This window comes from Mobula birostris, chromosome 11 (genome assembly GCF_030028105.1).
Source record: "Mobula birostris isolate sMobBir1 chromosome 11, sMobBir1.hap1, whole genome shotgun sequence".
NCBI lineage: Eukaryota > Metazoa > Chordata > Chondrichthyes > Myliobatiformes > Myliobatidae > Mobula > Mobula birostris.
The window spans coordinates 34763923-34788932 of record NC_092380.1 but is presented as its reverse complement, the minus strand read 5'-3'; the positions used below and the strand labels follow the sequence as shown (position 1 = coordinate 34788932).

The 25010-nt window shown below is 43.5% G+C and overlaps 1 protein-coding gene across 3 annotated transcripts in view; it reads left to right on the top strand.

Annotated features, from left to right (window-relative positions):
* The window catches only part of LOC140205017 (serine/threonine-protein phosphatase 6 regulatory subunit 3-like), a 207794-nt gene that overhangs the window by 168760 nt on the left and 14024 nt on the right, over positions 1 to 25010 (top strand). Inside the window, exons 21-23 of one of the 3 annotated variants that reach the window (XM_072272077.1) lie at positions 6425 to 6608; positions 13834 to 13956; positions 19695 to 19793. In XM_072272077.1, the coding sequence (XP_072128178.1) occupies positions 6425 to 6608; positions 13834 to 13956; positions 19695 to 19793 (406 nt within the window). The remainder of the gene's footprint in view (positions 1 to 6424; positions 6609 to 13833; positions 13957 to 19694; positions 19794 to 25010) is intronic. The other 2 variants (XM_072272079.1, XM_072272080.1) reach the window with 2 other exon arrangements.

Here is a 25010-nt window from a genome sequence, read left to right as displayed (position 1 = left end):
GCTCTAGCAGACAAAGCAAGGAAGAATCCTTCCACAGATATATTAAGAGCAAAAGGATAGCAAGGGACAAAATTGGTCCTCTGGAATATCAGTGTGGTAATCTATGCATGGAACGAAAAGAGATGCAGGAGATCTCAAATGCAATTCTTTTCATCTGTATTTACAAACGTTTGTACTTGGGAGATGGACACAGAGTCTATAGAAGTGAGGCAAAGCTGCAGTGGGGTCTTGGATCCTGTACAGGTTACAGAAGAGGAGGTGTTTGCTGCTTTGAGACAAAGTAGTGTAAATAAATCCTCAGGAACTTGCAATGTGTTTCTTCAGACTTTGTCAGAGGCTCATGTAGAAATTGCAGGGGCCCCAGCAGAAAAATTTAAAACATCTTTAGCCAGAGGATTGGAGGATATTTAATGTTGCTCTGTTCTTTAAGGAAGTCTCTAAGAATAAGCCAGGAAATTGGAGGCCAGTGAGCCTGACATCGGTAGTGGGCAAGCTCTCTCTTTTGCCTTTCAACTCACTAGTGAGCATAGACCATCAACAACCTCTTTTCAGATCAACTGTCTTGTGCATATCTCTTCAGCTGTGACCATGTCATTCTCACTCTCCTGGCGTCAGTTAACACTTTCCTCCTCCATGTGGATTTGGGCCTACCTCGATTTCGCTTGCCCTGAGGATTCCATGTGAGAGCTTGTCTGGTGATACTATTCGGAGGCTTCCTCAACACGTGTCCTATCCAGCACCACTTCCTTCTCTTGATCTCTGCCTCAACTGGTGTCTGGTTGGTCCTTTGCCATAAATCTGTATTGTTCACATAATCTGTCCATGTTAGCCCCAAAATCTGACGCAAGCATTTGTTGATGAAGGTCTGGATTTTTCTGATTACTTCTGATGTCAGTCTCCAAGTTTGAGCCAAATAGGAGGACAGATTTGACACTTGAGTTGAAGATTCTCAATTTGGTTCTTAACCTTAGTTTTTTTGCCGTCCAAACTGGAAGTAGTATTATGAAGGCTCCTCTTGCTTTTTGGATCCTGGTCTTTACATCCCCATCAGTACCTCCTTCCTTGTTGATAGTGCTTCCCAGATAGACAAATGACTCAACTTATTCTAGAGGAGCATTTCTCAGGATAACTGTTGTTTCCTGCATTTACTTTTAGTAATTTTGTTTTCCCTACATGGATGTGTAGCCCTATTTTCTGCGATGTGGAGTCTAGAAGATCTGTTTTCTCCTGCATCGGGGCATGGCTGTGTGACAGTAGTGCTAAGTCATCAGCAAAGTCAAGATCATCTAGCTGTCTGAACAATGTCCACTGTATTCCATTCTTCTTGCCATCTGTTGTTTGCTTCATAATCCAGTCCACCGCTAGTAGGAAGAGAAAAGGGGACAGTAAGCATCCCTGTCGTACCCCAGTGTTCACCTTGAAAGTACAAACATTTGTATCTGACAACTGACAATCTATTAGAAGGTATTCTAAGGAACCAGATATGTAAGTATTTGGATCGACACAGGCTAATTGGCGATAGTCAAAGCCAAGAAAATTTGCAGATGCTGGAAATTCAAACAAGACACTGCTTGGCCTGCTGAGGTCCTCCAACATTTTATGTCTACTTGTCGAGATGTAGGATTGGATACAGCAGTGTAAAAAAGGCAGACTGGGAACCCCTAGACCCCTATCATTAACCAAGGGGTCCGTGAATCTCAGTTTAGGAACCTCTGGACCCCTACCATTAACCAAGGAGTCAGTTATCCCCAGGTTGGGAACTCCTGGACCCCTACCATTAAACAAGGGGTTGGTTGTGCCCAGTTTGGGAACCCCTGGACCCCTACCATTAACTAAGGGGTCAGTTGTCCCCAGATTGGGAACTCCTGGACCCCTACCATTAACCGAGGGGTCGATTGTCTGAGGTTGGGAACTCCTGGTCCCCTACTATTAACTGAGGGGTCCATGGAGCCCAGTTTGGGTCTCCTGGACCCTTAGCATTAACTAAGGGATATGGGAACCCCTAGACCCTTACCATTAATCAAGGATTCGGTGAGCTCGAGTTAGGGAACCCCTGCTCTGGGTGTTTTTTTTTTTATCTCAGTCCCACTCTTCTCCAAAAACCTCAGTCTTTTAAAACACAATGTTAAAGATTTTGAAGATTATCTTTGTTTGTCACATGTACATCGAAACATACATTGTGGTACGTCATTTGCGTCAATGACCAACACAGTCCAAGATGTGCTGGACCTGCAAATGTCACCATGCTTTTTTGTGCCAACATAGCATGCCCACAACTTATTAACCCACTCATCTTTTGGAATGTGGGCAGAACCCAGAGCAGCCAGAGGAAAACCATGTGGTCATAGGGAGAACATACATACAAACTCCTTACAGATAATGGGATTTAAACCCTGACTGCAGGCACAGTAAAGTGTTACACTAGCCTCCACCTTCCCGTGCTGCCCTCTCTCTCATGTAATTTGCATTATGCTGTTTGAATACTTGACTGGACAAGCAATGATGGTTTAGTCATACAACACACATAAAAGTTGCTAGTGAACGCAGCAGGCCAGGCAGCATCTCTAGGAAGAGGTGCAGTTGACGTTTCAGGCCGAGACCCTTCGTCAGGACTATGGTTTAGTCATAGTTTAGTTTTAAACCTTGGCCCCTTTACAGCCCAGTTGGACTTATGCAGGGGCTGCTACCAGGACCTTGTACAGAAACCTAGAAAACCTACAGCACAATACAGGCCCTTCAGCCCACAAAGCTGTGCCGAACATGTCCCTACCTTAGAGCTACCTAGCTTTACGCATAGTCCTCTATTTTAGGCTCCATGTAGCCATCCGGGAGTCTCTTAAAAGACCCTATCGTTTCTGCCTCCACCACCGCCGCTGGCAGCCCATTCCACACACTCACCACTCTCTGCGTGAAAAAACTTACCCCTGACATCTCCTCTGTACCTACTTCCAAGCACCTTAAAACTATGCCCTCTCGTGCTAGCCATTTCAGCCCTGGGGAAAAGCCTCTGACTATCCACAAGAGCAATGCCTCTCATTATCTTGTACACCTCTATCAGGTCACCTCTCATTCTCCGTCATTCCAAGGAGAAAAGGCCAAGTTCACTCAACCTATTCTCATAAGGCATTCTCCCCAATCCAGGCAACATCCTTGTAAATCTCTTCTGCACTCTTTCTATGGTTTCCACGTCCTTCCTGTAGTGAGGCGACCAGAACTGAGCACAGTACTCCAAGTGGGGTCTGACCAGGATCTTATATAGCTGCAACATTACGTCTCGGCTCTTAAACTCAATCCCACGATTGATTAAGGCCAATGCACCATATTCCGCCTTAACCACAAAGTCAACCTGCATAGCAGCTTTGAGTATCCTATGGACTCGGACCCCAAGATCCCTCTGATCCTGCACGCTGCCAAGAGTCTTACCATTAATGCTATATTCTGCCATCATATTTGACTACCAAAATGAACCACCTCACACTTCTCTTGTTAAACTCCATCTTCCAGTTCTCAGCCCAGTTTTGCATCCTATCAATGTCCCGTTGCAACCTCTGCCAGCCCTCCACACTATCCACAACACCCCCAACCTTTGTGTCATCAGCAAATTTACTAACCCATCCCCAAACTTCCTCATCCAGGTCATTTATAAAAATCACGAAGAGTAAGGGTCCCAGAACAGATCCCTGAGGCACACCACTGGTCACGGGCCTCCATGCAGAATATGACTGGTCTACAACCAGTCTTTGCCTTCTGTGGGCAAGCCAGTTCTGGATCCACAAAGCAATGTCCCCTTGGATCCCATGCCTCCTTACTTTCTCTCTTTTTTTTTTGGCGTCTGCATCTGTGCGTGTGCGCAATGTTGGGGGGATGATGTCTTTTTCATGCCTTTACAATTCGCGGAGCGAGAGAAAGAGAGAGAGAGACTGTGTGGTGCGCCACTACTCACACAGCCATTTCGCAGTATGTTTTCCCTTTATTTTACGAGGTCGAGTTGTGATGTCGACACTCAACCCGGCACAGATGAGAGGCGTACTCGGGAGAGAACCTGGAGACCTCCGTTCCAGAGTCCGGCGCTGATGTCATTGCGCCACCAGCTGGCCCGCCTCTTTACTTTCTCAATAAGCTTTGCATGGGGTACCTTACCTTATCAAATCTATATACACTATCTCTACAGCTCTACCTTCATCAGTGTGTTTAGTCACATCCTCAAAAAATTCAATCTGGTAAGGCACGACCTGCCTTTAACAAAGCCATGCTGACTATTCCTAATCATATTATGCCTCTCCAAATGTTCATAAATCCTGCCTCTCAGGATCTTCTCCATCAACTTACCAACCACTGAAGTAAGACTCACTGGCCTATAATTTCCTGGGCTATCCCTACTGCCTTTCTTGAATAAGGGAATAACATCTGCAACCCTCCAATCCTCCGGAACCTCTCCCTTCCTCATTGATAATGCAAAGGTCATTGCCAGAGGTTCAGCAATCTCCTTCCTCGCTTCCCACAGTAGCCTGGGGTATATCTCGTCTGGTCCCGGTGACTTATCCAATTTGATGCTTTCCAAGAGCTCCAGCACATCCTCTTCCTTAATATCTACATGCTCAAGCTTTTCAGTCCACTGCAAGTCATCCCTACAATCGCCAAGATCCTTTTCTGTATCAAGTATCTGTTACTGTCTACCATACTGTGCTATTCTGTAAGTGAGAGAGGAAAACTATACCCTCCACCATTATAACCATGATAAAGTATATTAATAATTGAAACTGGAGCATGAGTATGAAGACAACCAGATTAGACTGAACTGATTTAGCTCAGTTAGTAACAGCCCAAGAAAACCTAAACTTCATGCAGAGTCAGTCCCCAGTTAGATGAATGTGGGCAAAATGATGAGAGAGTTTAAAGATCACTCTAGACCCGACTGAGCCAGGGGGATAATGATCCATTGTTGATAAACTTAATGATTCTGGAATTTGCTCTCCTGGGGACATCTCTGAAGAATCGCTGTAATGCAGTCTAGTTTTGAACAGAGCTTGCAACACATGCTGTTTGAGGCTGCGATGTGATGCTAATGACCATCTTTGCTTCTGGGATCTAACCCTGGCATGTCATTGCCTTGGAGGCAGCAGAGGGAGAAGTGCTCAGAAGCAATAGGATTGGACTGTGGTGAGGGAAGGGTGTGTGAAGACCATAAAACCATAAGACATAGGAGCAGAAATAGGCTATTCAGCCCATTGAGTCTGTTCCGCCATTTCGTCATGGCTGATCCTGGATCCCACTCAACCCCATATACCTGCTTTCTTGCCATATCCCTTGATGTCCTGACCAATCAGGAGATGATCAACTTCCGCCTTAAATGTACCCACAGACTTGGCCTCCACCGCAGTCTGTGGCAGAACATTCCACAGGTTTACTACTCTGGCTAAAAAAATTCCTCCTTACCTCTGTTTGAAAGGATCGCCCCTCAATTTTGAGGCTGGATACCCCCACCACAGGAAACATCCTCTACACATCCACCTTATCTATTCCTTTCAACATTAGGTAGGTTTCAATGAAATCTCTCCCCACCCACCCCCACCCCCAGCATTTTTCTAAATTTCAGTGAGTACAGGCCCAATGCTGCCAAACGCTCCTCGTATGTTAACCCCTTCATTCCTGGAATCATCCTTGTGACCCTCCTCTGGACTCTCCAGTGACAACACATCTTTTCTGGGATACAGTGTCCAGAACCATTGACAATACTCCATATGCGGACTGACTAGTGTCTTATAAAGGTTTGGCATTATCTGCTTGTTTTTATATTCTATTCCCCTTGAAATAGGATATTTGCATTTGCCTTCTTTACCATAGACTCAACCTGTAAATTAACCTTCTGGGAGTCTTGCACGAGGACTCCTAAGTCCCTCTGCACCTCTGATGTTTGAACTTTCTCCCCTTTTAGATAATAGTCTGCATTATTGTTCCTTTCACCAAAATGCATTATCATACATTTCCCAACACTGTATTCCATTTAACACTTTTTTGCTCATTCTCCCAATTTGTCTAAGTCCTGCTGCAATTGCATTGCTTCCTCAGCACTACCTACCTCTCCACCTATCTTTGTATCATCCACAAATTTTGCCACGAAGCCATCAATTCCATTATCTAACTCATTGATAAACAATGTGAAAAGCAGTGGTCCTAATACTGACCCCTGAGGAACACTACTAGACACCAGCATCCAACCAGAAAAGGCCTCTTTTATTCCTACTCGCTACTTCCTGCCTGTCAGCCATTCCGCAATCCATGCCAATATCTTTCCTGTAAGGCCATAGCATTTTATATTGTAAAGCAGCCTCATGTGGCACTTTATCAAATGCCTTCTGAAAATCTAAGTAAATGGCATCCACTGCCTCATAACGTAAAATGTTATTTTAATCTGTTTCTGCAGAGACTTTAGACATGCATAGCAGTGGAGAAGATGACAAAGTGCCAGACGCCATGAAAACGGGTATGATGTCACAGACGGGCACGGAAAAAGCGGCTGTAGAAAACATGGCAGTTCTCAATGGCTCCGTGCCAGAAACGGTCTTATCGTCTGAGGTGAACAATCCAGAAACTAAAACGCGCACAAGGTATTTATGAAAAATAGTTGGGGATAACTGTACTGAAATATGTGAGTTACCATGTGTTATATTCGAGGCTTTACAAGGCAAGGATGAAGGACATCGATGCCATAAAGGATCTGGGTCCTGAACTGTTTACAGGTCTGACCTAAGGTGGTGTTGGATAACTTTACAGATGAGTTCATAAGGTTAACTGAAGCTTTTATAATATATGTGACGTACTTACAACAACCCCGTGATGAGTCCATGATGGCTCCCAGTGGAGGAGTGCCTTCAGAGCTGGTGCCATTCAACCTTATTCCCCTGTGACTCTGTAAATTTACCTTTCAATTCTTTAGCCGCTCACCTTCCGTTAGTTGAAATGAACAGTGGCCAGTTAGCATGTTTGTAGAAAGCTTGGAGCACTAGGAAGGCACCCATGTGATAAACAGGGAGAACGTGCAAGCACCACTCACATAGCACTCAGCTCAGACCCCTGACGCTGAGAGAGCTGTGCTAACTAAAAAGCTGCTGTACCGCCCCTCCATCACAAGAGAGGAATTCGATTGTATGTGGCAGTGCGACTTTTATAGAGGTATATTAGACTTGTAGAGTATATTGTGCTAAGATGTACAGTGATAAAATCAGAGTTTCTGAATCATCTGTTAGTGTCATTCTGGATAGAACATCGAACACAGAACAGTACAGGTCCTTCAGCACAAGATGTCGTGCCAATCTGTTACCCTACTCCAAGATCAATCTAACCTTTCCCTCCCATATAGCCTCCATTTTTCTATCATCTATGTGCCTATCTCAGAGTATCTTAAATGACCTTAATGTATCTGTTTCCACTACCACTCTTGGCAGTGTGTTCCACACACCCACCAATATGTGTGAAAAAAATCTACCTGTTACATTCCCTATATACTTTCCTCCAATGACCTTAAATTATGCCCCCTTGTGACAGCCATTTCTACCCAGGGGAAAAGGTGCAGTCTGTTATACACCTCTCTCAAGTTACCTGTCATTATCCTTCGTTCCAAAGAGAAAACCCCAAGCTTGCTCAACATTTCCTCATGCTTTGTAAGCCTCCTGGTAAATCTCTGCACCCTCTCGAAAGCTTCCATTTTCTTCCTATAATGAGGCAACCAGACCTGAACACAGTACTCCAAGTGTAGTCTAAGCAGAGTTTTACAGAGATGTAATGTTAGCTTGCAGCTCTTGAACTCAATTCCCCAACTAGTGAACATTTAGAACATAGAACGTAGAATAGTACAGCACAGTACAGGCCCTTCGGCCCGCAATGTTGTGCTGACCCTCAAACCCTGCCTCCCATGTAAGCCCCCACCTTAGATTCCTCCATATACCTGTCTAGTAGTCTCTTAAACTTCACTAGTGTATCTGCCCCCACCACTGACTCAGGCAGTGCATTCCACGCACCAACCACTCTCTGAGTAAAAAACCTTCCTCTAATATCCCCCTTGAACTTCCCACCCCTTACCTTAAAGCCATGTCCTCTTGTATTGAGCAGTGGTGCCCTGGGGAAGAGGCGCTGGCTATCCACTCTATCTATTCCTTTTATTATCTTGTACACCTCTATCATGTCTCCTCTCATCCTCTTCCTCTCCAAAGAGTAAAGCTCTAGCTCCCTTAATCTCTGATCATAATGCATACTTTCTAAACCAGGCAGCATCCTGGTAAATCTCCTCTGTACCCTTTCCAATGCTTCCATATCCTTCCTATAGTGAGGTGACCAGAACTGGACACAGTACTCCAAGTGTGGCCTAACCAGAGTTTTATAGAGCTGCATCATTACATCGCGACTCTTAAACTTTATCCCTCGACTTATGAAAGCTAACTCCCCATAAGCTTTCTTAACTACCCTATCCACCTGTGAGGCAACTTTCAGGGATCTGTGGACGTGTACCCCGAGATCCCTCTGCTCCTCTACACTACCAAGTATTCTGCCATTTACTTTGTACTCTGCCTTGGAGTTTGTCCTTCCAAAGTGTACCACCTCACACTTCTCTGGGTTGAACTCCATCTGCCACTTCTCAGCCCACTTCTGCATCCTATCAATGTCTCTCTGCAACCTTTGATAATCCTCTACACTATCTACAACACCACCAAACTTTGTGTCGTCTGCAAACTTGCCAACCCACCCTTCTACCCCCACATCCAGGTCGTTAATAAAAATCATGAAAAGTAGAGGTCCCAGAACAGATCCTTGTGGGACACCACTAGTCACAATCCTCCAATCTGAATGTACTCCCTCCACCACCACCCTCTGCCTTCTGCAGGCAAGCCAATTCTGAATCCACCTGGCCAAACTTCCCTGGATCCCATGCCTTCTGACTTTCTGAATAAGCCTACCATGTGGAACCTTGTCAAATGCTTTACTAAAATCCATATAGATCACATCCACTGCACTACCCTCAACTATATGCCTGGTCACCTCCTCAAAGAACTCTATCAGGCTTGTTAGACATGATCTGCCCTTCACAAAGCCATGCTGACTGTCCCTGATCAGACCATGATTCTCTAAATGCCTGTAGATCCTATCTCTAAGAATCTTTTCCAACAGCTTTCCCACCACAGACGTAAGGCTCACTGGTCTATAATTACCCGGACTATCCCTACTACCTTTTTTGAACAAGGGAACAACATTCGCCTCCCTCCAATCCTCCAGTACCATTCCCGTGGACAAAGAGGACATAAAGATCCTAGCCAGAGGCTCAGCAATCTCTTCTCTCGCCTCGTGGGGCAGCCTGGGGAATATTCCGTCAGGCCCCGGGGACTTATCTGTCCTAATGTATTTTAACAACTCCAACACCTCCTCTCCCTTAATATCAACATGCTCCAGAACACCAACCTCACTCATATTGTCCTCACCTTCATCAAGTTCCCTCTCATTGGTGAATACCAAAGAGAAGTATTCATTGAGGACCTCGCTCACTTCCACATCCTCCAGGCACATCTTCCCTTTATCTCTAATCGGTCCTACCTTCACTCTTGTCATCCTTTTTTTCTTCACATAATTGAAGAATGCCTTGGGATTTTCCTTTACCCTACTCGTCAAGGCCTTCTCATGCCCCCTTCTTGCTCTTCTCAGCCCCTTCTTAAGCTCCTTTCTTGCTTCCCTATATTCCTCAATAGACCCATCTGATCCTTGCTTCCTAAACCTCATGTATGCTGCCTTCTTCCACCTGACTAGATTTTCCACCTCACTTGTCACCCATGGTTCCTTCACCTTACCATTCTTTATCTTCCTCACCGGGACAAATTTATCCCTTACATCCCGCAAGAGATCTCTAAACATTGACCACATGTCCATAGTACATTTCCCTGCAGAAACATCATCCCAATTCACACCCGCAAGTTCTAGCCTTATAGCCTCATAATTTGCCTTTCCCTAATTAAAAATTTTCCTGTCCTCTTTGATTCTGTCCTTTTCCATGATAATTATAAAGGCCAGGGAGCAGTGGTCACTGTCCCCCAGATGCTCACCCACTGAGAGATCTGTGACCTGACCTGGTTCATTACCTAGTACTAGATCTAGTATGGCATTCCCCCTGGTCGGCCTGTCCACGTACTGTGACAGGAATCCATCCTGGACACACTTAACAAACTCTGCCCCATCTAAACCCTTGGAGGTAATCAGGTGCCAATCAATATTAGGGAAGTTAAAGTCACCCATGTTAACAACCCTGTTATTTTTGCACCTTTCCAAAATCTGCCTCCCAATCTGCTCCTCTGTATCTCTGCTGCTACCAGGGGGCCTATAGAATACCCCTAGTAGAGTAACTGCTCCCTTCCTGTTCCTGACTTCCACCCATATTGACTCAAAGGAGGATCCTGCTACATTACCCACCCTTTCTGTAGCTGTAATGCCACCCCTCTGCCCCTTTTTCCGCCCTCTCTATCCCTTTTAAAGCACTGAAATCCAGGAATATTGAGAATCCATTCCTGCCGTGGTGCCAGCCAAGTCTCTGTAATGGCCACTACATCATAATTCCATGTATGTATCCAAGCTCTCAGTTCATCACCTTTGTTCCTGATGCTTCTTGCATTGAGGTACACACACTTCAGCCCTTCTACCTTATGTCTTTACACCGTTTATTCTGCTTCTCTTTCCTCAAAGCCTCTCTGTATGTTAGATCTGGCTTTACTCCATGCACTTCTTTCACTGCTCTGTTGCTCTGGGTCCTATCCCCCTCGCAAATTAGTTTAAACCCTCCCGAACCATGCTAGCAAACCTACCTGCAAGGATATTGCTCCCCCTCGAGGTCAGGTGCAACCCATCCAATCTGTACAGGTCCCACCTTCCCCAGAAGAGATCCCAATGATCTAAAAATCTAAAACCCTGCTCCCTGCACCAACTCCTCAGCCACGCATTCAACTGCCATCTCCTCCAATTCTTACCATCTCTGTCACATAGCACTGGCAGCAATCCTGAGAACGTCACCCTTGAGGTCCTATTCTTTAGCCTTCTGCCTAATTCCCGAAACTCACACTTCAGGACCTCATCCCTCTTCCTGCCTATGTCGTTGGTCCCAACATGTATCACGACTTCTGGTTGCTTTCCCTCTCGTACCAGTGAAGGCCAACACCTTAACCACCCAATCAACTTGCAGGGCAACTTTGATGGGGTCTATGGACATGGACCCCAGGATCTCTCTGTTCCCCCACACAGCTAATAATCTTGTCAATTACTCTATACTCTGCCTTCAAGTTCGACCTTCCAAAATGTATCGTGCTCTACATCCTGTCGGTATCTTGTTTTAGCTTACGATGATCTTTTACACTACCAACCTGGTTCGTGTAATCTTCAATAATTTCCATGCTTTGCCTGGTAACGATTAAATCCTGGATAGCTAAGAACAGATCATCTGATTATCTTAATAAAAGATTACTTTCATCTTTGGCAAGTAAATTAAATTTCTTTAATAATGAAAATCTATAATTATTTCACTGTATTTTATTTTGGAGGGATATGCATGATCTGGTACATCTACAAGTTTCTTTGCAGAATGCATTGAAATTATTTTGTGGGTCAGAAAAGATTTGACAAAATAACCCAATCTGAATTGGTGATTGAAGTTACATTGGCTGGCAGAGACTGTGACTGCTCTGAATGTGATCGCAGAATCTATGTCGCAAAACTCCACTGTGGAATGTGAAGTATTTTCTCCAATGACAGTGTGTCCTCCCCTTGCGAACTGTATGACACACGCTCAAAGTCAACATGAAGGCAGGGAGGGAAAATATAATTCTCAGCCTTCCATCCAAAACATCTCAATTCATTCTGATCATGCTGTCAAAATTTCCAAAGCTATTCTTGTGAATGCAGAAATTTTAATGAAGGGTAATTGTTCATCTTGAAAAGAGAAAGCTGCTACTGGGAAGAAGTAACTGTTTTGACGGTATTTGATAGTGAAGAGTCAGGTTCCATTAGTCTTTCCACTGCTTCCCTGCTTCCACTTGAGAATTCACTCTGCAATTTTGCTTGGCTGTTGTGTGCTCAAGCATTTACAATGCCTTGAAAAAATATTCAGCCCTCACAACTATTTTCACATTTTACTGTCTCATTTTCTAAATTTAAAATGTATTCAAGTAGGATTTTTTGGGCTAATCTATGAAAGATTGTGTGTCACGTCAAATCAAAGGAAAATTCCAGAACCTGTCAAAAATTAACTAAAAACCAAAATTGTGAGGCTGAAAAAGTGTTCATCCCCTTTGTAATTACTACGCTACCTTTCCTCAGTAGCAATATACATATTACCTTACCAATTCACCCAATTTGTTGCTGTAGAAAATTGGAGGATCACCTATTTTTAATGAATTCATAAGAATAAATACCCCCTCGCTCTGTAAGGTCCATTATTATGGTAGGTTTTCAACAGACCAAACTAAAATGAAGACGAAAGAGCATTCAAGACAAGTCAAGGAAATGATAATAGAGAAGCACAAATCTAGTGGAAGGGTACAAGACTATCTGAAAGGCAGTGAACATACCTCAGAGCTCAGTGCAGTTAATCGTGAAAAAGTGGAAAAAATATGAAACCACAGCCGCACTGCCTGGGTCAGGCCGCACCTCTGAACTTAAATTGCTGCAGAATAATGAAACTTGTAAAAAAAAAGGCTACTGTGACACCAACGGTCACTCTAAGTAAGCTGCAGAAGTCAGTGGCTACAACTGGAGATGAAGAACATAGCTCCACACAAAGGCCTTGCACTAAAAGAGTATTTGTGGAAGAGTAGCAAGGAAGAAGTCCTGGCTTTAAAAAAAATCATACCCTTGCCCATAAATACTTTGCAAAGCATTACTTAGAACATACTATAAAGATATGGAAGAAGGTCTTGTGGAACTTTCTGGCCTCAACTCTTAAGCCATACATGCGGCATAAATCTAACACTGCACATCAGCCAGGTTAACACCATCCCTGCTGTAAAGTATGGCGAGCTAACATCATGTTATGGGGATGCTTTTCAGTAGCAGGGACTGGAAATCTGATCAGGATTGACAGGAAGATGAATGCTGCTAAATACAGAGAAATCCTGGATGAAAACCTGCTAACTCCTGCCAGAAAGCTTAAACTGGGGAAGAACAGCAGGGCAAACAACCCAAAGCACATTGCTGGAGCAACTATGGAGTGGCTTCAAATGAAGAAAAATGATATCCTTGAGTGGCCCAGTCACAGTCCTGATTGAAGTTCTTTGGCAAGACCTCAAGATTGCTGTCCAAGTTGCTCCCCAACTAACCTGGCACAGCTTGAGCAATTTTGCAAGGAGGAATGGGCAAATCTTGCTCCATCATGTTGTGCAAAACTAGTAGATATTTATCCAAAAAGACTACTGGCTGTAATAGCTGCGAGAGGTGGTTTAAATAAGTACTGAGCAAAGGGGGATGAATACTTTTGAATTGCTGACATTTCAGTCTTTGAATTTTTAGCTTTTCAATGCTTTACAATTTTCCGTTTTCTTTTGGGTTCAGCTGTTTAAAAAAAATGGAGCATGTGATTCACAAATAGAAATTCTCAATTAAATTGATCAAAATCCCTAGTTGTAATACTCATTTATGTGAACAAAGGGTTGGGGGCTGAATACTTTTACCAGGCAGTGTACTCTGTGCTTGTAATAGTTAAATATTTATTAACAATGAACACATTTTGCAATGGTTTTGTTTCTGAAGGGGATCAGGAAGATGAAATCCCCCTCCCTTAATGAAGCTCAATGGTCTAAATTTCTTGTGCAGTGAGGAAGAACTCTTAACTACCTCCGAAGTTGGGCCTACTGCAGGAAGTGTACAAGACAGCTCCGAGGCCTCAAAAGTTAGTCCTGTTCCCCAAGCTTCAGAATCTGAGCGGCATGAACAGAGGTACGAATTTAATGAATAAGGGGAAATAGCTTGGAAAGATTTTAAAGAGACCTGAGGGGTAACTTTTTCCACAGAGAATGGTGAATATTTGGAACAAACTGCCCAAGGAAGCAGTAGCGGCAGATACATTTAGACAGGTACATTGATAGCTGAGGTTTAGACTGGAGGTAAGTAGGATGCCTATAAAACTCATCCATGTTGGACAAGATCTCTACCTCTAACCAAGGCAGAAATCTTGGCCAGCAGGAATGAGTTAGGCTGAAGGACTTTACTTCATGCTGCATAACCGTGACTCAATGATCAGAGAAGCTCAGAGCCAAACCATATTAACAATCATTATTCATTCTGCACACTGTGTCTCAGAGCATTAAAATAGCTAACATCACACTCAGAGGAAACTTTATTAGGTACAAGAGTGGAGTCCATCATGATATTCTACTGCTGTAGCCCACCCATTTCAGGGTTTGATGTACTGTGTGTTCAGAGATGCTCTTCTGCATACCGCTGTTGTAACACATGATTACTTGAGTTACTGTCACTTTTTTGTGAGTTTGAGCCAGTCTGGCCATTCTCTTCTGATCTCTCATTAACAAGTCATTTTCACCCTCAGAACTGCCGTTCCCAGGATGTTTGTTTTGTTTTTCGCACCATTCTCTGTAAACTCTGGAGAAAACCCCAGGAGATCAGCAGATTTCTGAGATACTCAAATCCATCCGGTACCGACAATCATTCCACAATCAAAGTCACTTAGATCACATTTCTTCCCCATTCTGATGTTTGGTCTGAACAACACCTGAACCTCTTGACCTTGGCTGGTTAGATATTTGCCTTAACAAGCAAGTGTATGTACAAGAGCGCCTAATAAAGTGGCCACTGAGTGTACATCTTTGGGAAATAAGTAAAAGATTTTCTTCCAAAAAATTTGGCCACAGGATGTTCATTTTATTTATTTATTTATTTATTTATTTATTTAAAGATACCATTTGGAACAGGTCCTTCCAGCCACCCAGCAATCCACCTACTAACACTAGCCTAATTGCAGGACAATTTACAATGAAACCAGGACACCTCGAGGAAACCCACACAGTTCACAAGGAGAACATACAAACTCCTCATAGACAGCATCAGAATTGAACTCTGAACTCCAAGTTGTAATAGGGTTGCACTAACTGCCACACTGCTGTGGCATCCCCATTTTCCACACATGGTTAATGTGTGTTTTGCAATGCATGGTTTAATCAGTTTGAAGATCGCTACTAATTAAAGAGCCATTTAACAAATTTTAAATAGTTGTTTATGGCAAAGAGGCTGGGTAAGTAGGGACATTACAGAGGACATATACAAGGTTTCCAGATGGCATTTGATAAGATGACATATGAAGATGAGAGAAATTCAGGCATGGTATGAGGAAGTGTAGCAATGCAAATAGAAAGTTGCTGAGTGGCAGCTAACAAAGAAATACATTGTTAGTGCTGTTCGTAACTGGAAAAAAATCCTACACTGTATATAATAATTAACAACACCAGAGATCCTGCAGGTGCTGGCAATCCAGAGTAACACACACCAAATGCTGGAGGGACTTGGCATGTCAGGCACTTCTATGGAGAGAAATAAAAAGTCAGTGGTTTGGGCCATTGAGCCCCATCATCAGGACTGGAAAGCAAAGGCAAAGAAGCTAGAACAGGTGAGGGAGAGGAAGAAGTACAAGTTGGCAGATGATTGGTGAGACTGTCAGCAGGCGACAGGGAACGGTGGGTTGGTATGGGAGGGGCTGATGGGTGGAAAAGTTTAAGAATTGAGGAAGAATGAATCTGATAGGTAAGGAGAGTGGAGCATGGGAGAAGGGGAAAGAAGAGTGGCACCAGGGGTTTGGTGGGTGGTGAGGAGAAGGGGTAAAAAGGGGAAACTGGGGAATAGGAGGGAGGTTGAGCGGAATTAGAGAAATTAATGTTCATACTGTCAGATTGGAGGCTACCCAGGTGGAATATGAGGTGGTACTCCTCCCTCCAAAGAGTGGCCCCATCATGACAGTAGAGGAGCCCGTGGGCCAACATGTTGGAATGAGGATTAGAATTAAAATGGTTGGCCACCAGGAATTCTGCTTGTTGCAGATGGAACAAAGGTGCTTTTTCGCATACTACACTGTATGTAATTGTTGATTATATTGTCCACTTATAATTTTTGGGTATTTGAATAATTTTTAATTCGGCACAGGAAGCATAAATGAACTTTGAATAAGACAAATGTCAGGAATTGTAGGAAAGGCTTGCAATTCTGTTGCTGTTTCCACTGGAGATGTTAACTGCATGCATTAAATATTTTCACAATTAACATATCCATTTGATGTAGTGACTGATGTAAGTATTTTTGTAGTTTGGAGAATCAGTGGCAAATAATGTGAAGAGCACAGTTGTACTTTTCACATGGCATTGTTGGATCAGGGGATATTTTTATCATAGAAAGTGTTTAAGATAGTTTGGAGAAAATTGGATAAATAAGTTCAAGCCCCACCCAGGAGATCTGTGCACATAATTTACTCTTACATTTCATTGTTGCATTGGCTGAACATAGAGATCCCATCTAATTATGGCAGGGTGGAGTTCTTCCACTCTCCCTACAAACAGTTAACCTTTAAACAGCATCACTTTTACACTTAACATGAGAGTGCTTATTTATTTTATTCTGGGTGGTGGTGTCTTCAAGTTAGCTGCTGAATCTTGTGTTTCTGAAGTGAGTACATCTCAAAATTCTTTGGTGCATTGTGAAGTGCTCCCTCTGCCTAACCCCAGTACATGTCAAGTGAATGTAAGGAGTCAGATTGATATATTTCTTAGTGCTGTGAACTTGAAACATTCCACTTGAAATGTAGTGTTTGTTGGAATAGGAGTGAAGTGTACTTGACAGCACTGAGGTTGTGCAAGAGAGTGTTGCTGCATCAGGAAGTATTGTATGAAGATTATTTGGTCTCAGCCCAAAGTGTTGACTTTGTTCATTTCCATGGATGCTGCCTGACCTGCTGAGTTCCTTCAGCTTTGGATTTCCATCATCTGCAGAATTTCTTGTGGTGGCTGTTGATCAAACATCTTGATGGCCCTAGACTTCACAATGTCAAATGGATTGCATTGGCTTCCACTATCACAGCCTGTGGGGATCTCAAGGAAGATGAGAGCTGGTCTGTTAGGTGGTTGAGGAAACTGTTCAACATTGATGTTAAATGGCAGAGTTGACCAAGTACTGATGTTGTTATGTGCTTGTAAAGAGATGCGGACTGAGATCATCAATGGTTTTGAAACTGAACCCTGGCAAGTGTAGGCACTGAGAAAGGCAGGCACCATACGTAGGTCGTGAGAATGGGGAGACTGAATGAGAGCATATTGAAGTACTTGTGTAAAAGGAGATTGGAATAGGCTTTGTTCATGGATCACTCAGAAATCTGATGGTGGAGGGGAAGAAGCCATTCCCAAAACGTTAAATGTGCATCTTCAATTTCACCTATCAGCTCATGAATTGTCAACATGACAAGTTGGCATGTCCTGGATGTTGAGAGACTTTCATGGAGGATATTGGATACCACCATGTTTCTCATCTGTATTCTGTGTAAAAAGTTAAGATGTCTATTCTGCATCCAGTTGTAAAGAGTCACCATTAATAATGGCTGTTCAGTCTCTCAGTTCCACCTTTTCAAAAGGACTTGTTACATTTGGTTAACAAGAGCTCCTCCATAAGATGTTATTTTTGGGTTCCCTTGTATATCTTTGTTAGGTGTCTGTTTTCAATCCCTGCTTCATGTTTTGCCCATCTGTTACAGTTTCATTTGCTTCTCAATCTCCCTCCCCCGTCAGCACCCCCGCCCCCCCCCACCCTGAAAGGCTAAACGTGGTACAATTATGTTGGTCCCTGCATGTCACCACACCAACCTCCTCACCCAACATCCAACAGGATCTCACCGCCAGTAATATCTTTCCCTCTCTCCTCTGTATGCAAGGACCACTCTCTTCATGACTGCCTGAACTGCTCAACTCTCCCAGCCCCAGTCCCCTGGCACTTTTACCCACAACTGCAGGAGGTGTGACACCTGTCATTTCACCTCCTTTGACATCACCCAGGAGCCTAAACAGCCCTTTCAAGGGAGGAAGAGGTTCATCTGCACCTCTTCCAACGTGGGCTGCTGCACTTGGTGCCTGCTGTACATTGGAGAAACCTAAGCTTGTGCACTCCATCTTCATCAGCCATCTTCAGCTTCTGGCTGCATGTTAAACTCTCCTCCTAACTCCCTCACCAACCAGTCTGTCCTCAATTTTCTCCACTGCTACAGACAGGCCAAACTCAGATTGGAAGAGCAACACTTGGGTGGCTTAGGTATAAACATTGGGTTTTCCATTTTCATGTAGCTCACATGACCACATGTATAGATTATTCTTTTCCACACACCCACTTGGATTTCTCCTCTCTATGTTCACATTTTCTTCCCCTCCTCCACCTGGTTTCACCTGCATACGGTCCTTTCCCTATCTAATTCCACCTCTCACCTTTCAACTTTGGCATTGCTATATACTGGTCCAGGTGAATGGTCTCGGTCCGAAAGGTCGACTGTTTAACCCCCTCCATAGATGATGTTTGACCTGTTGAGTTCCCTCAGCATTTTCTGTGTGTTACTGGTAATCTTTCTTCTTCCCCATTTCCAATGGTAGATGTTGACGTACACATTTTGTCTCCACAGATGTTCAAGTTTATTGTTATTCAATCATACACATACAGACAGCTAAACGAGACAGCATACCTCTGGGGGAAAGGTGAAAAGCACAGTACATATACAAACACACAATACATTTAGTTATGATCCAGCACATAGTCACAATATTTCATTAGGATAAGTTCCTTGGTGGCATGGCCTGAAGATTGACAGGTTGAATAAAGTGTGAGGTGCATCTTTATGTAAGACAGTATAATGTTACTGGCACTATTATAATAAAACAATTTTTTGATGTGCTGAGTTCTTCCATTGTTCTGTTGTTAAGATTCCAGCATTGGCAGTCTCTATTGCCTTGACTTCTGAGCTTATGAAAGTCTTTTTACTTTAACTCCATAGTAATCTTGTTGTCGAGGGTTTCTGATCTCTGTAGGGAGACGTTTTGCCTTCTTACATGTGAACTGGTTTTATTTTGTTTTACTTTGAATATTTCCATAAGACATGGGAGCAGAACTATGCCATTTGGCACATGAGACCCCCCCCCCCCCCGTAACCTTTGATGCCCTCTTTTATTACAAAAGATTTGAAGTGTTTATATCAGAATTTTGAGGGCTGTTTAACAATGTTAGCCCCCATTTTGAAGACTCTGTTAACAATGATAGCACCCATCTACAATGATAATGCCCATTTACAATGATAAAAATAAATAAAATCTCAATACTTTCGATGTGACTAAATGTGTTTCTGCCAACATCCAAGGTTGTTGGATTTTGCATTCTGAGATTCTAGCTATTTTTATCTTGAGACCAATGGTTTTGAGTTTGAGATGTCAGCACAGCCACTTAGAATTGGGGTTTAGTGTTGCCTCTTACCTAGTCTTGTTAGAGCTTTGGGCCATAGGCGGATGCAAGTGGAAAGATTCCCTCCACCTGGATGAGTACAGGCTTGGCAAGGGTATCACAAGAACCAGGGGTGTGGGTGCAGTTAAGGGGTGGAGAAGATTTCCTTTAACCCCACAAAGTAATGACTTGGTTTCTGTTGTGATTAGCACATCAAAGGTATCTGATGACGAGGCAAGGAGTCAGAAGACGTTCTCTCCGGTTTTAAATGGTGCTGTGGATGGGACATCAGCGAAAATGGAAAACAAGTGAGTTTGCAGGGAGGTGGCACTGATGCACAGCCCCAGTCAGCATAGTGATTAAAATATCATTTACCGCCAGTTACCATGACATCAGTGGTCACGTAATCCACATCGACAATATCCTGGCCTGAATAACTCATCTTTGTTTGCACTATTGGTACACCTAACACGTATACTTCCACAAAATTTTATAGCAAACTATAGAACAGCAACATGGTGAACTTAGTTCTTCACATATATTTTCCTTTAAGCAGATACACAATCCACTATTAAATATGTTTACACACTCTATAAAGCAGTTGTATGCTAAGTCATCTTCAGTAAATGCGTGTTTCCTTGTGTCTGGATTTTTACTGTGCACATTTAAACCTATGCCCTTGTCATTGCTTCATCTCTACCTTTTGTATAATGTAATGTTATGGCTTTAGAAGGCATTGGTCAGACTTCACTTTGAGTATTGTGAACAGTTTTGGGCCGCTCATATAAGAAAGGTAGCAGGGATAAGCTGCCACTGTTTATTAAGTGCAACCAATGGCATGCACCTCAAATAGCCTATGACAGCCAACTCCAACTTCTGGCCTTCATGTGTGGCTTAGCTACTAAGCCTGGTGGGACCACTTCTACTGACAGGAACTTCGGGCAGATGGGACTGGTCTGCGTGGTTGGCAGCTCACCTAAGAGAAAGAAAACTCTGATCTCAAACCTCCGTTACTTTGCGGCTATACCTACTGATGGTGAAGGCTTCAGGAGTAAACCTCAAGGGAAAAATCAGGAGGTGGAGTCCCTAAGATAGCCCTACATTGAGTTCAGCGATGACTGGCAACTCCTGCAATGTCACTGGTGCCAAACTATTGGTCTCTGCTGTTCCTTTGCATTCATCATCTGCATGGAGAGGGGGAGCCTCCTGCATGGACAGCAGCTTGCTCTCCATATCGTACTGTCCTGGCTTGCATATCACCTAGACAGCTGGCACCCAACATCCACGGTCAGCTTCATCCAACGAAGGGCCTCAGCGAGATCTAAGAAAAGATGTACTGTCATTGGAGAGGATGGGTTAATGTGTAAGGAGCATTTGATGGCTCAGGGCCTGTACTCACTGGAGTTTTGATGAATGAGGGGGATATCTCGTTGAAACCTATTGAATATTGAAAGGCCTAGATAGAGTGTATATGAAGAGGATGTTTCCTATAAGACAGCAGGGTTAGGTCATTTGGCCCATCAAGTCTGCTCCGCCATTACATCATGGCTGATTTATTATCACTCAGCCCCATTACCCTGCCTTCTCCCCAAAACCTTTGATGTCCTGACTGATCAAATCCTGTCAAGCTCCACTTTAAATATACTCAATGGCTTGGCCTCCCCAGGCATTCATGGCAAAGAATTCTACAGGTTCACCACTCTCTGGCCAAATAATTTCCTCCTCAACTCTATTCTAATTGGACATCCCTCTATTCTGAAACTGTGCTCTCTGGTCTGAGGCTCCCTTACTATAGGAAGTTTCATCTCCACATTCAGTCTACGTAGGCCTTTCAATATTTGGTATGCTTCACTGAGATCCCCTTCCCGCCATTCTTCTAAACTTCCAGTGAGTACAAACACAGAGCCATCAAACATTCCTCAGGATAACCCTCCTCGTGAAAGACGTCTGGATCCTTTCCAATGCCAGAAGGTCATCAGTTCCGTCATCCAAATCATCGACAGATAACGCGAAAAGAAGCAGTCCAAGTATATTGAGGGAGCTTTAACCGAAGGGCAGTTCCAGAATAGAGGGGTGTCCTTTTAGAATGGAGATGAAGAGGAACTTGTTTAGCCAGAGAGTGGTGAATCTGTGGAATTCTTTGCCACAGGCAGTCGTGGAGGCCAAGTCTTTATGTATATTTAATGCAGAGGTCAATAGATTCTTGATTGGTCAGGGCATGAAGGGGAGAAGCCAAGAGATTGGGGCTGAGAGGAAAGTTTGGCTGTGTAGATTTGATGGGCCAAATGGCCTAATTCTGCTCCTCTATCTTATGGTTTATGGTCTTGTAGCATATCTTTTCAGGTAAGAGACACAAAACTGCTCACTATACTCCTTGTGGTTTGACCAGTGCTTTATAAAGCCTCAGCATTACATCCTTGCTCTTCTATTCTAGTCTTTTCTAAAATGATTGAGCAAACATATATTACTGACTCAACCTTTAAGTTAACTTTTAGAGAATCTTGAACAAGGATTCCCAAGTCCCTTTGCGCCTTGGGTTCTTACATTTTCTTCCCACTTAGAAAATAGTCTATGCCTTTATTCCTTCTGCATAACCGTACATTTCTGTAGGCTATATTCCATCTGCCACTTCTTTGCCCATTCTCTCAGTCTGTCTAAATCCTTCTGCAGACTCCCTGCTTCCTCAACACTACCTGGCCCTCCACCTTTCTGCATATAGTCCACAAACTTGGCCAGAAAGCCATCAGTTCTGGCATCCAAATCATTGACATGTAACATGAAAAGAAGCAGTCCCAGTATATGGGGAGAGTCTAGGGCCAGAGAGCACTTCCTCAGATGAGGAGGAATTGCTTTAGCCAGAGGGAGTGGTGAATCTGTGGAATTCATTGCCACAGAGGGCTGCGGAGGCCAAGTCATTTAAAGTGGAGGATGATAGGTTCTTGATTAGTAAGAATGTCAGAGGTTATGGGGGAAGGCAGGAGATGGGAATGAAAGGGAAAATAAATCTGCCATGATGGAATGGCGGAGCAGTCTCGATGGTCTTAATGGCCCAGTTCTGCTCCTATGTTTTATGGTCTTGTATCTTTATGTGTTGCTTTCAAATCCCCTCTAAGCTCCTTTGAGTTAGGGTGAATTATCCCAGTGTATCCACTCAATCCATGTAACTGTTGTAGCTGTTGTCCTTCAAGCCTGGGCATTTGCGTGAATTGATAGAATGAGGGGATGTGTGACTATAATCCCTGTAAGGATCTGTGTTTGGGAGGGTACTACTGACCTTGTGTATACTTCGAAGATGTCATAGAATGCTGTGAGGTCAGATTTCTTTGATGGCACATTGTAAGAAGTTTGGATGCAAGCTGTAATTTCTAAAATGATTCAGCAACTATACATTAGTGATTGTAGAGTCATAGATCACAACAGCTCAAAAACAGGTCCATTGGCCCAGCTAGTCCAAGCCAAACTGGAATAGAGTCATAGAACACGACAGCACAGAAACAGGCCCAAGTAGTCTACACCAAACCACTAATCTAGTCCCATCAACCTGCAACCAGACCAGAGGCCGCCATACCCCTCCTATCCAAGTACCTATCCAAACTTTTCTTAAATATTGAAATTGACCCTGCGTCCACAGCTTGTGCTGGCAGCTGGTCCCACATTCTCACCAACCAGGCTGAAGAAACTCTACATAACGTTCCCTTTAAACATTTCACCTTTCACCCTTGTCCAAAAACCTCTAGATGTAGTCTCACCCAACCTCAAAGGAAAAATCCTGCTTGCACTTACCCTATCCACCCCCCTCATAATTTTGTATACCTCTATCAAATCTTCCTTCAATCTTCTACATTCTAGGGAATAAAGTACTAACTTATCCAACTTTTCCCTATAACTCAGGTCCTCAAGTCCCAGCAACATCCCTGTAAATTTTCTCTGCACTCTTGCAGTCTTATTTTGTACTTTGTACTATCACCAACATCAAGTCGTTTTCTCTTTCAAAGATCTTGAGAAAGTCATCCACGCCCTTATATCCTCCCGCTTGAACTACTCCAACTCCCTGTATACTGGGATTAGTCAGTCATCCCTGTCTCGCCTGCAAATGGTCCAGAACACCACAGTCGCGCGGAAGAGGGACCATATTACGTCTATCCTGGCCTCTCTCCACTGGCTGCCAGTACGGTTTAGAATTGATTTTAAGGTCCTCCTGTTTGATAATAAAGCCCTAATTGAGCTGGCCCCCTCCTATATCACGGACCTTCTAACCCCTTATTCTACTTCCACGTCCCTCAGGTCGGCTGACTTGGGGCTCCTGGCTGTCCCACGATCTAAATTTAAGCTCAGGGGTGACCGTACCTTTGCTGTTGTAGCCCCTAGACTGTGGAACAGCATTCTCCTCCCTATCAGATCTGTCCCCTCCAATGACTCTTTTAAGTCCAGGCTCAAAACTTACCTTTATTCACTAGCGTTTGAATCTTCCTGATTTTTGGCTTGTGCCTAGGCTCATGTATTGTTTATTTTGTGCCTATAAGCTGTGTGCCTTGTTGTTTATATCTGTGTTTCTTGTATTTGTGATTTTAGCTACCTGTTATGGTTTATACAGCACTTTGGTCAACATGGGTTGTTTTTAAATGTGCTTTATAAATAAATTTGACTTGACTTATTTAAATTTTTCCAGTAGTTGGTGACCAAAACTGGACACAGTGCTCTAAATTAGGCCTCACCAACATCTTATACATTTCCAACCTAACATCCCCATCTCCTGTACTCAATACATTGAATTATGAAGGCCAATATACCAAAAGCTTTCTTTACAGCCCTGTCTACCTGGGACGCCACTTTCAAGGAATTATGGATCTGTATTCCCAGATCTCTTTGCTGTACCGTGTAAGACCTGCCCTAGTTGTTCCTCCTAAAGTGCAACACCTCACACTTGACTGCATTAAACTCCATCTGCCATATCTCAGCCCATTTTTTCCAGCTGGTCCAGATCCCACTGCAAGCTTTGTTAGCTTTCCTCACTGTCCACTACACCCCCAATCTTGGTGTCATCCACAAATTTGCTGATCCACTTTACCACCTTATGGTCCAGATCATTGGTTATAGATGGCAAACAACAGCGGACCCAGCACTGATCTCTGTGGTACACCACTAGTCACAGGCCTCCAGTCAGAGAAGCAGCCACCTACTACCACTCTGGCTTCTTCCGTGAAGCTAATGTGTAATCCTATTTACAATCTCATCGTATTGCTAAGCAATTGAACCTTCTTGACCAACCTCCTATGTGGGTCCTTGTCAAGGGCCTTGCTAAAATCCATGTAGACAGTATCAACAGCCTTGCCTTCATTGACTTTCCTGGTAACTTCTTTGGAAAAACTCCTATTACGTACAGACCCATGTTGACTTACCCCTAATCAGTCCGTGTCTACCCAAATACTAATATATCCGGTCCCTTAGAATACCTTCCAATAACTTTAAACTATTGATGTCAGGCTCACCAATTTATAATTTCCTGTCTTATTCTCAGAACCTTT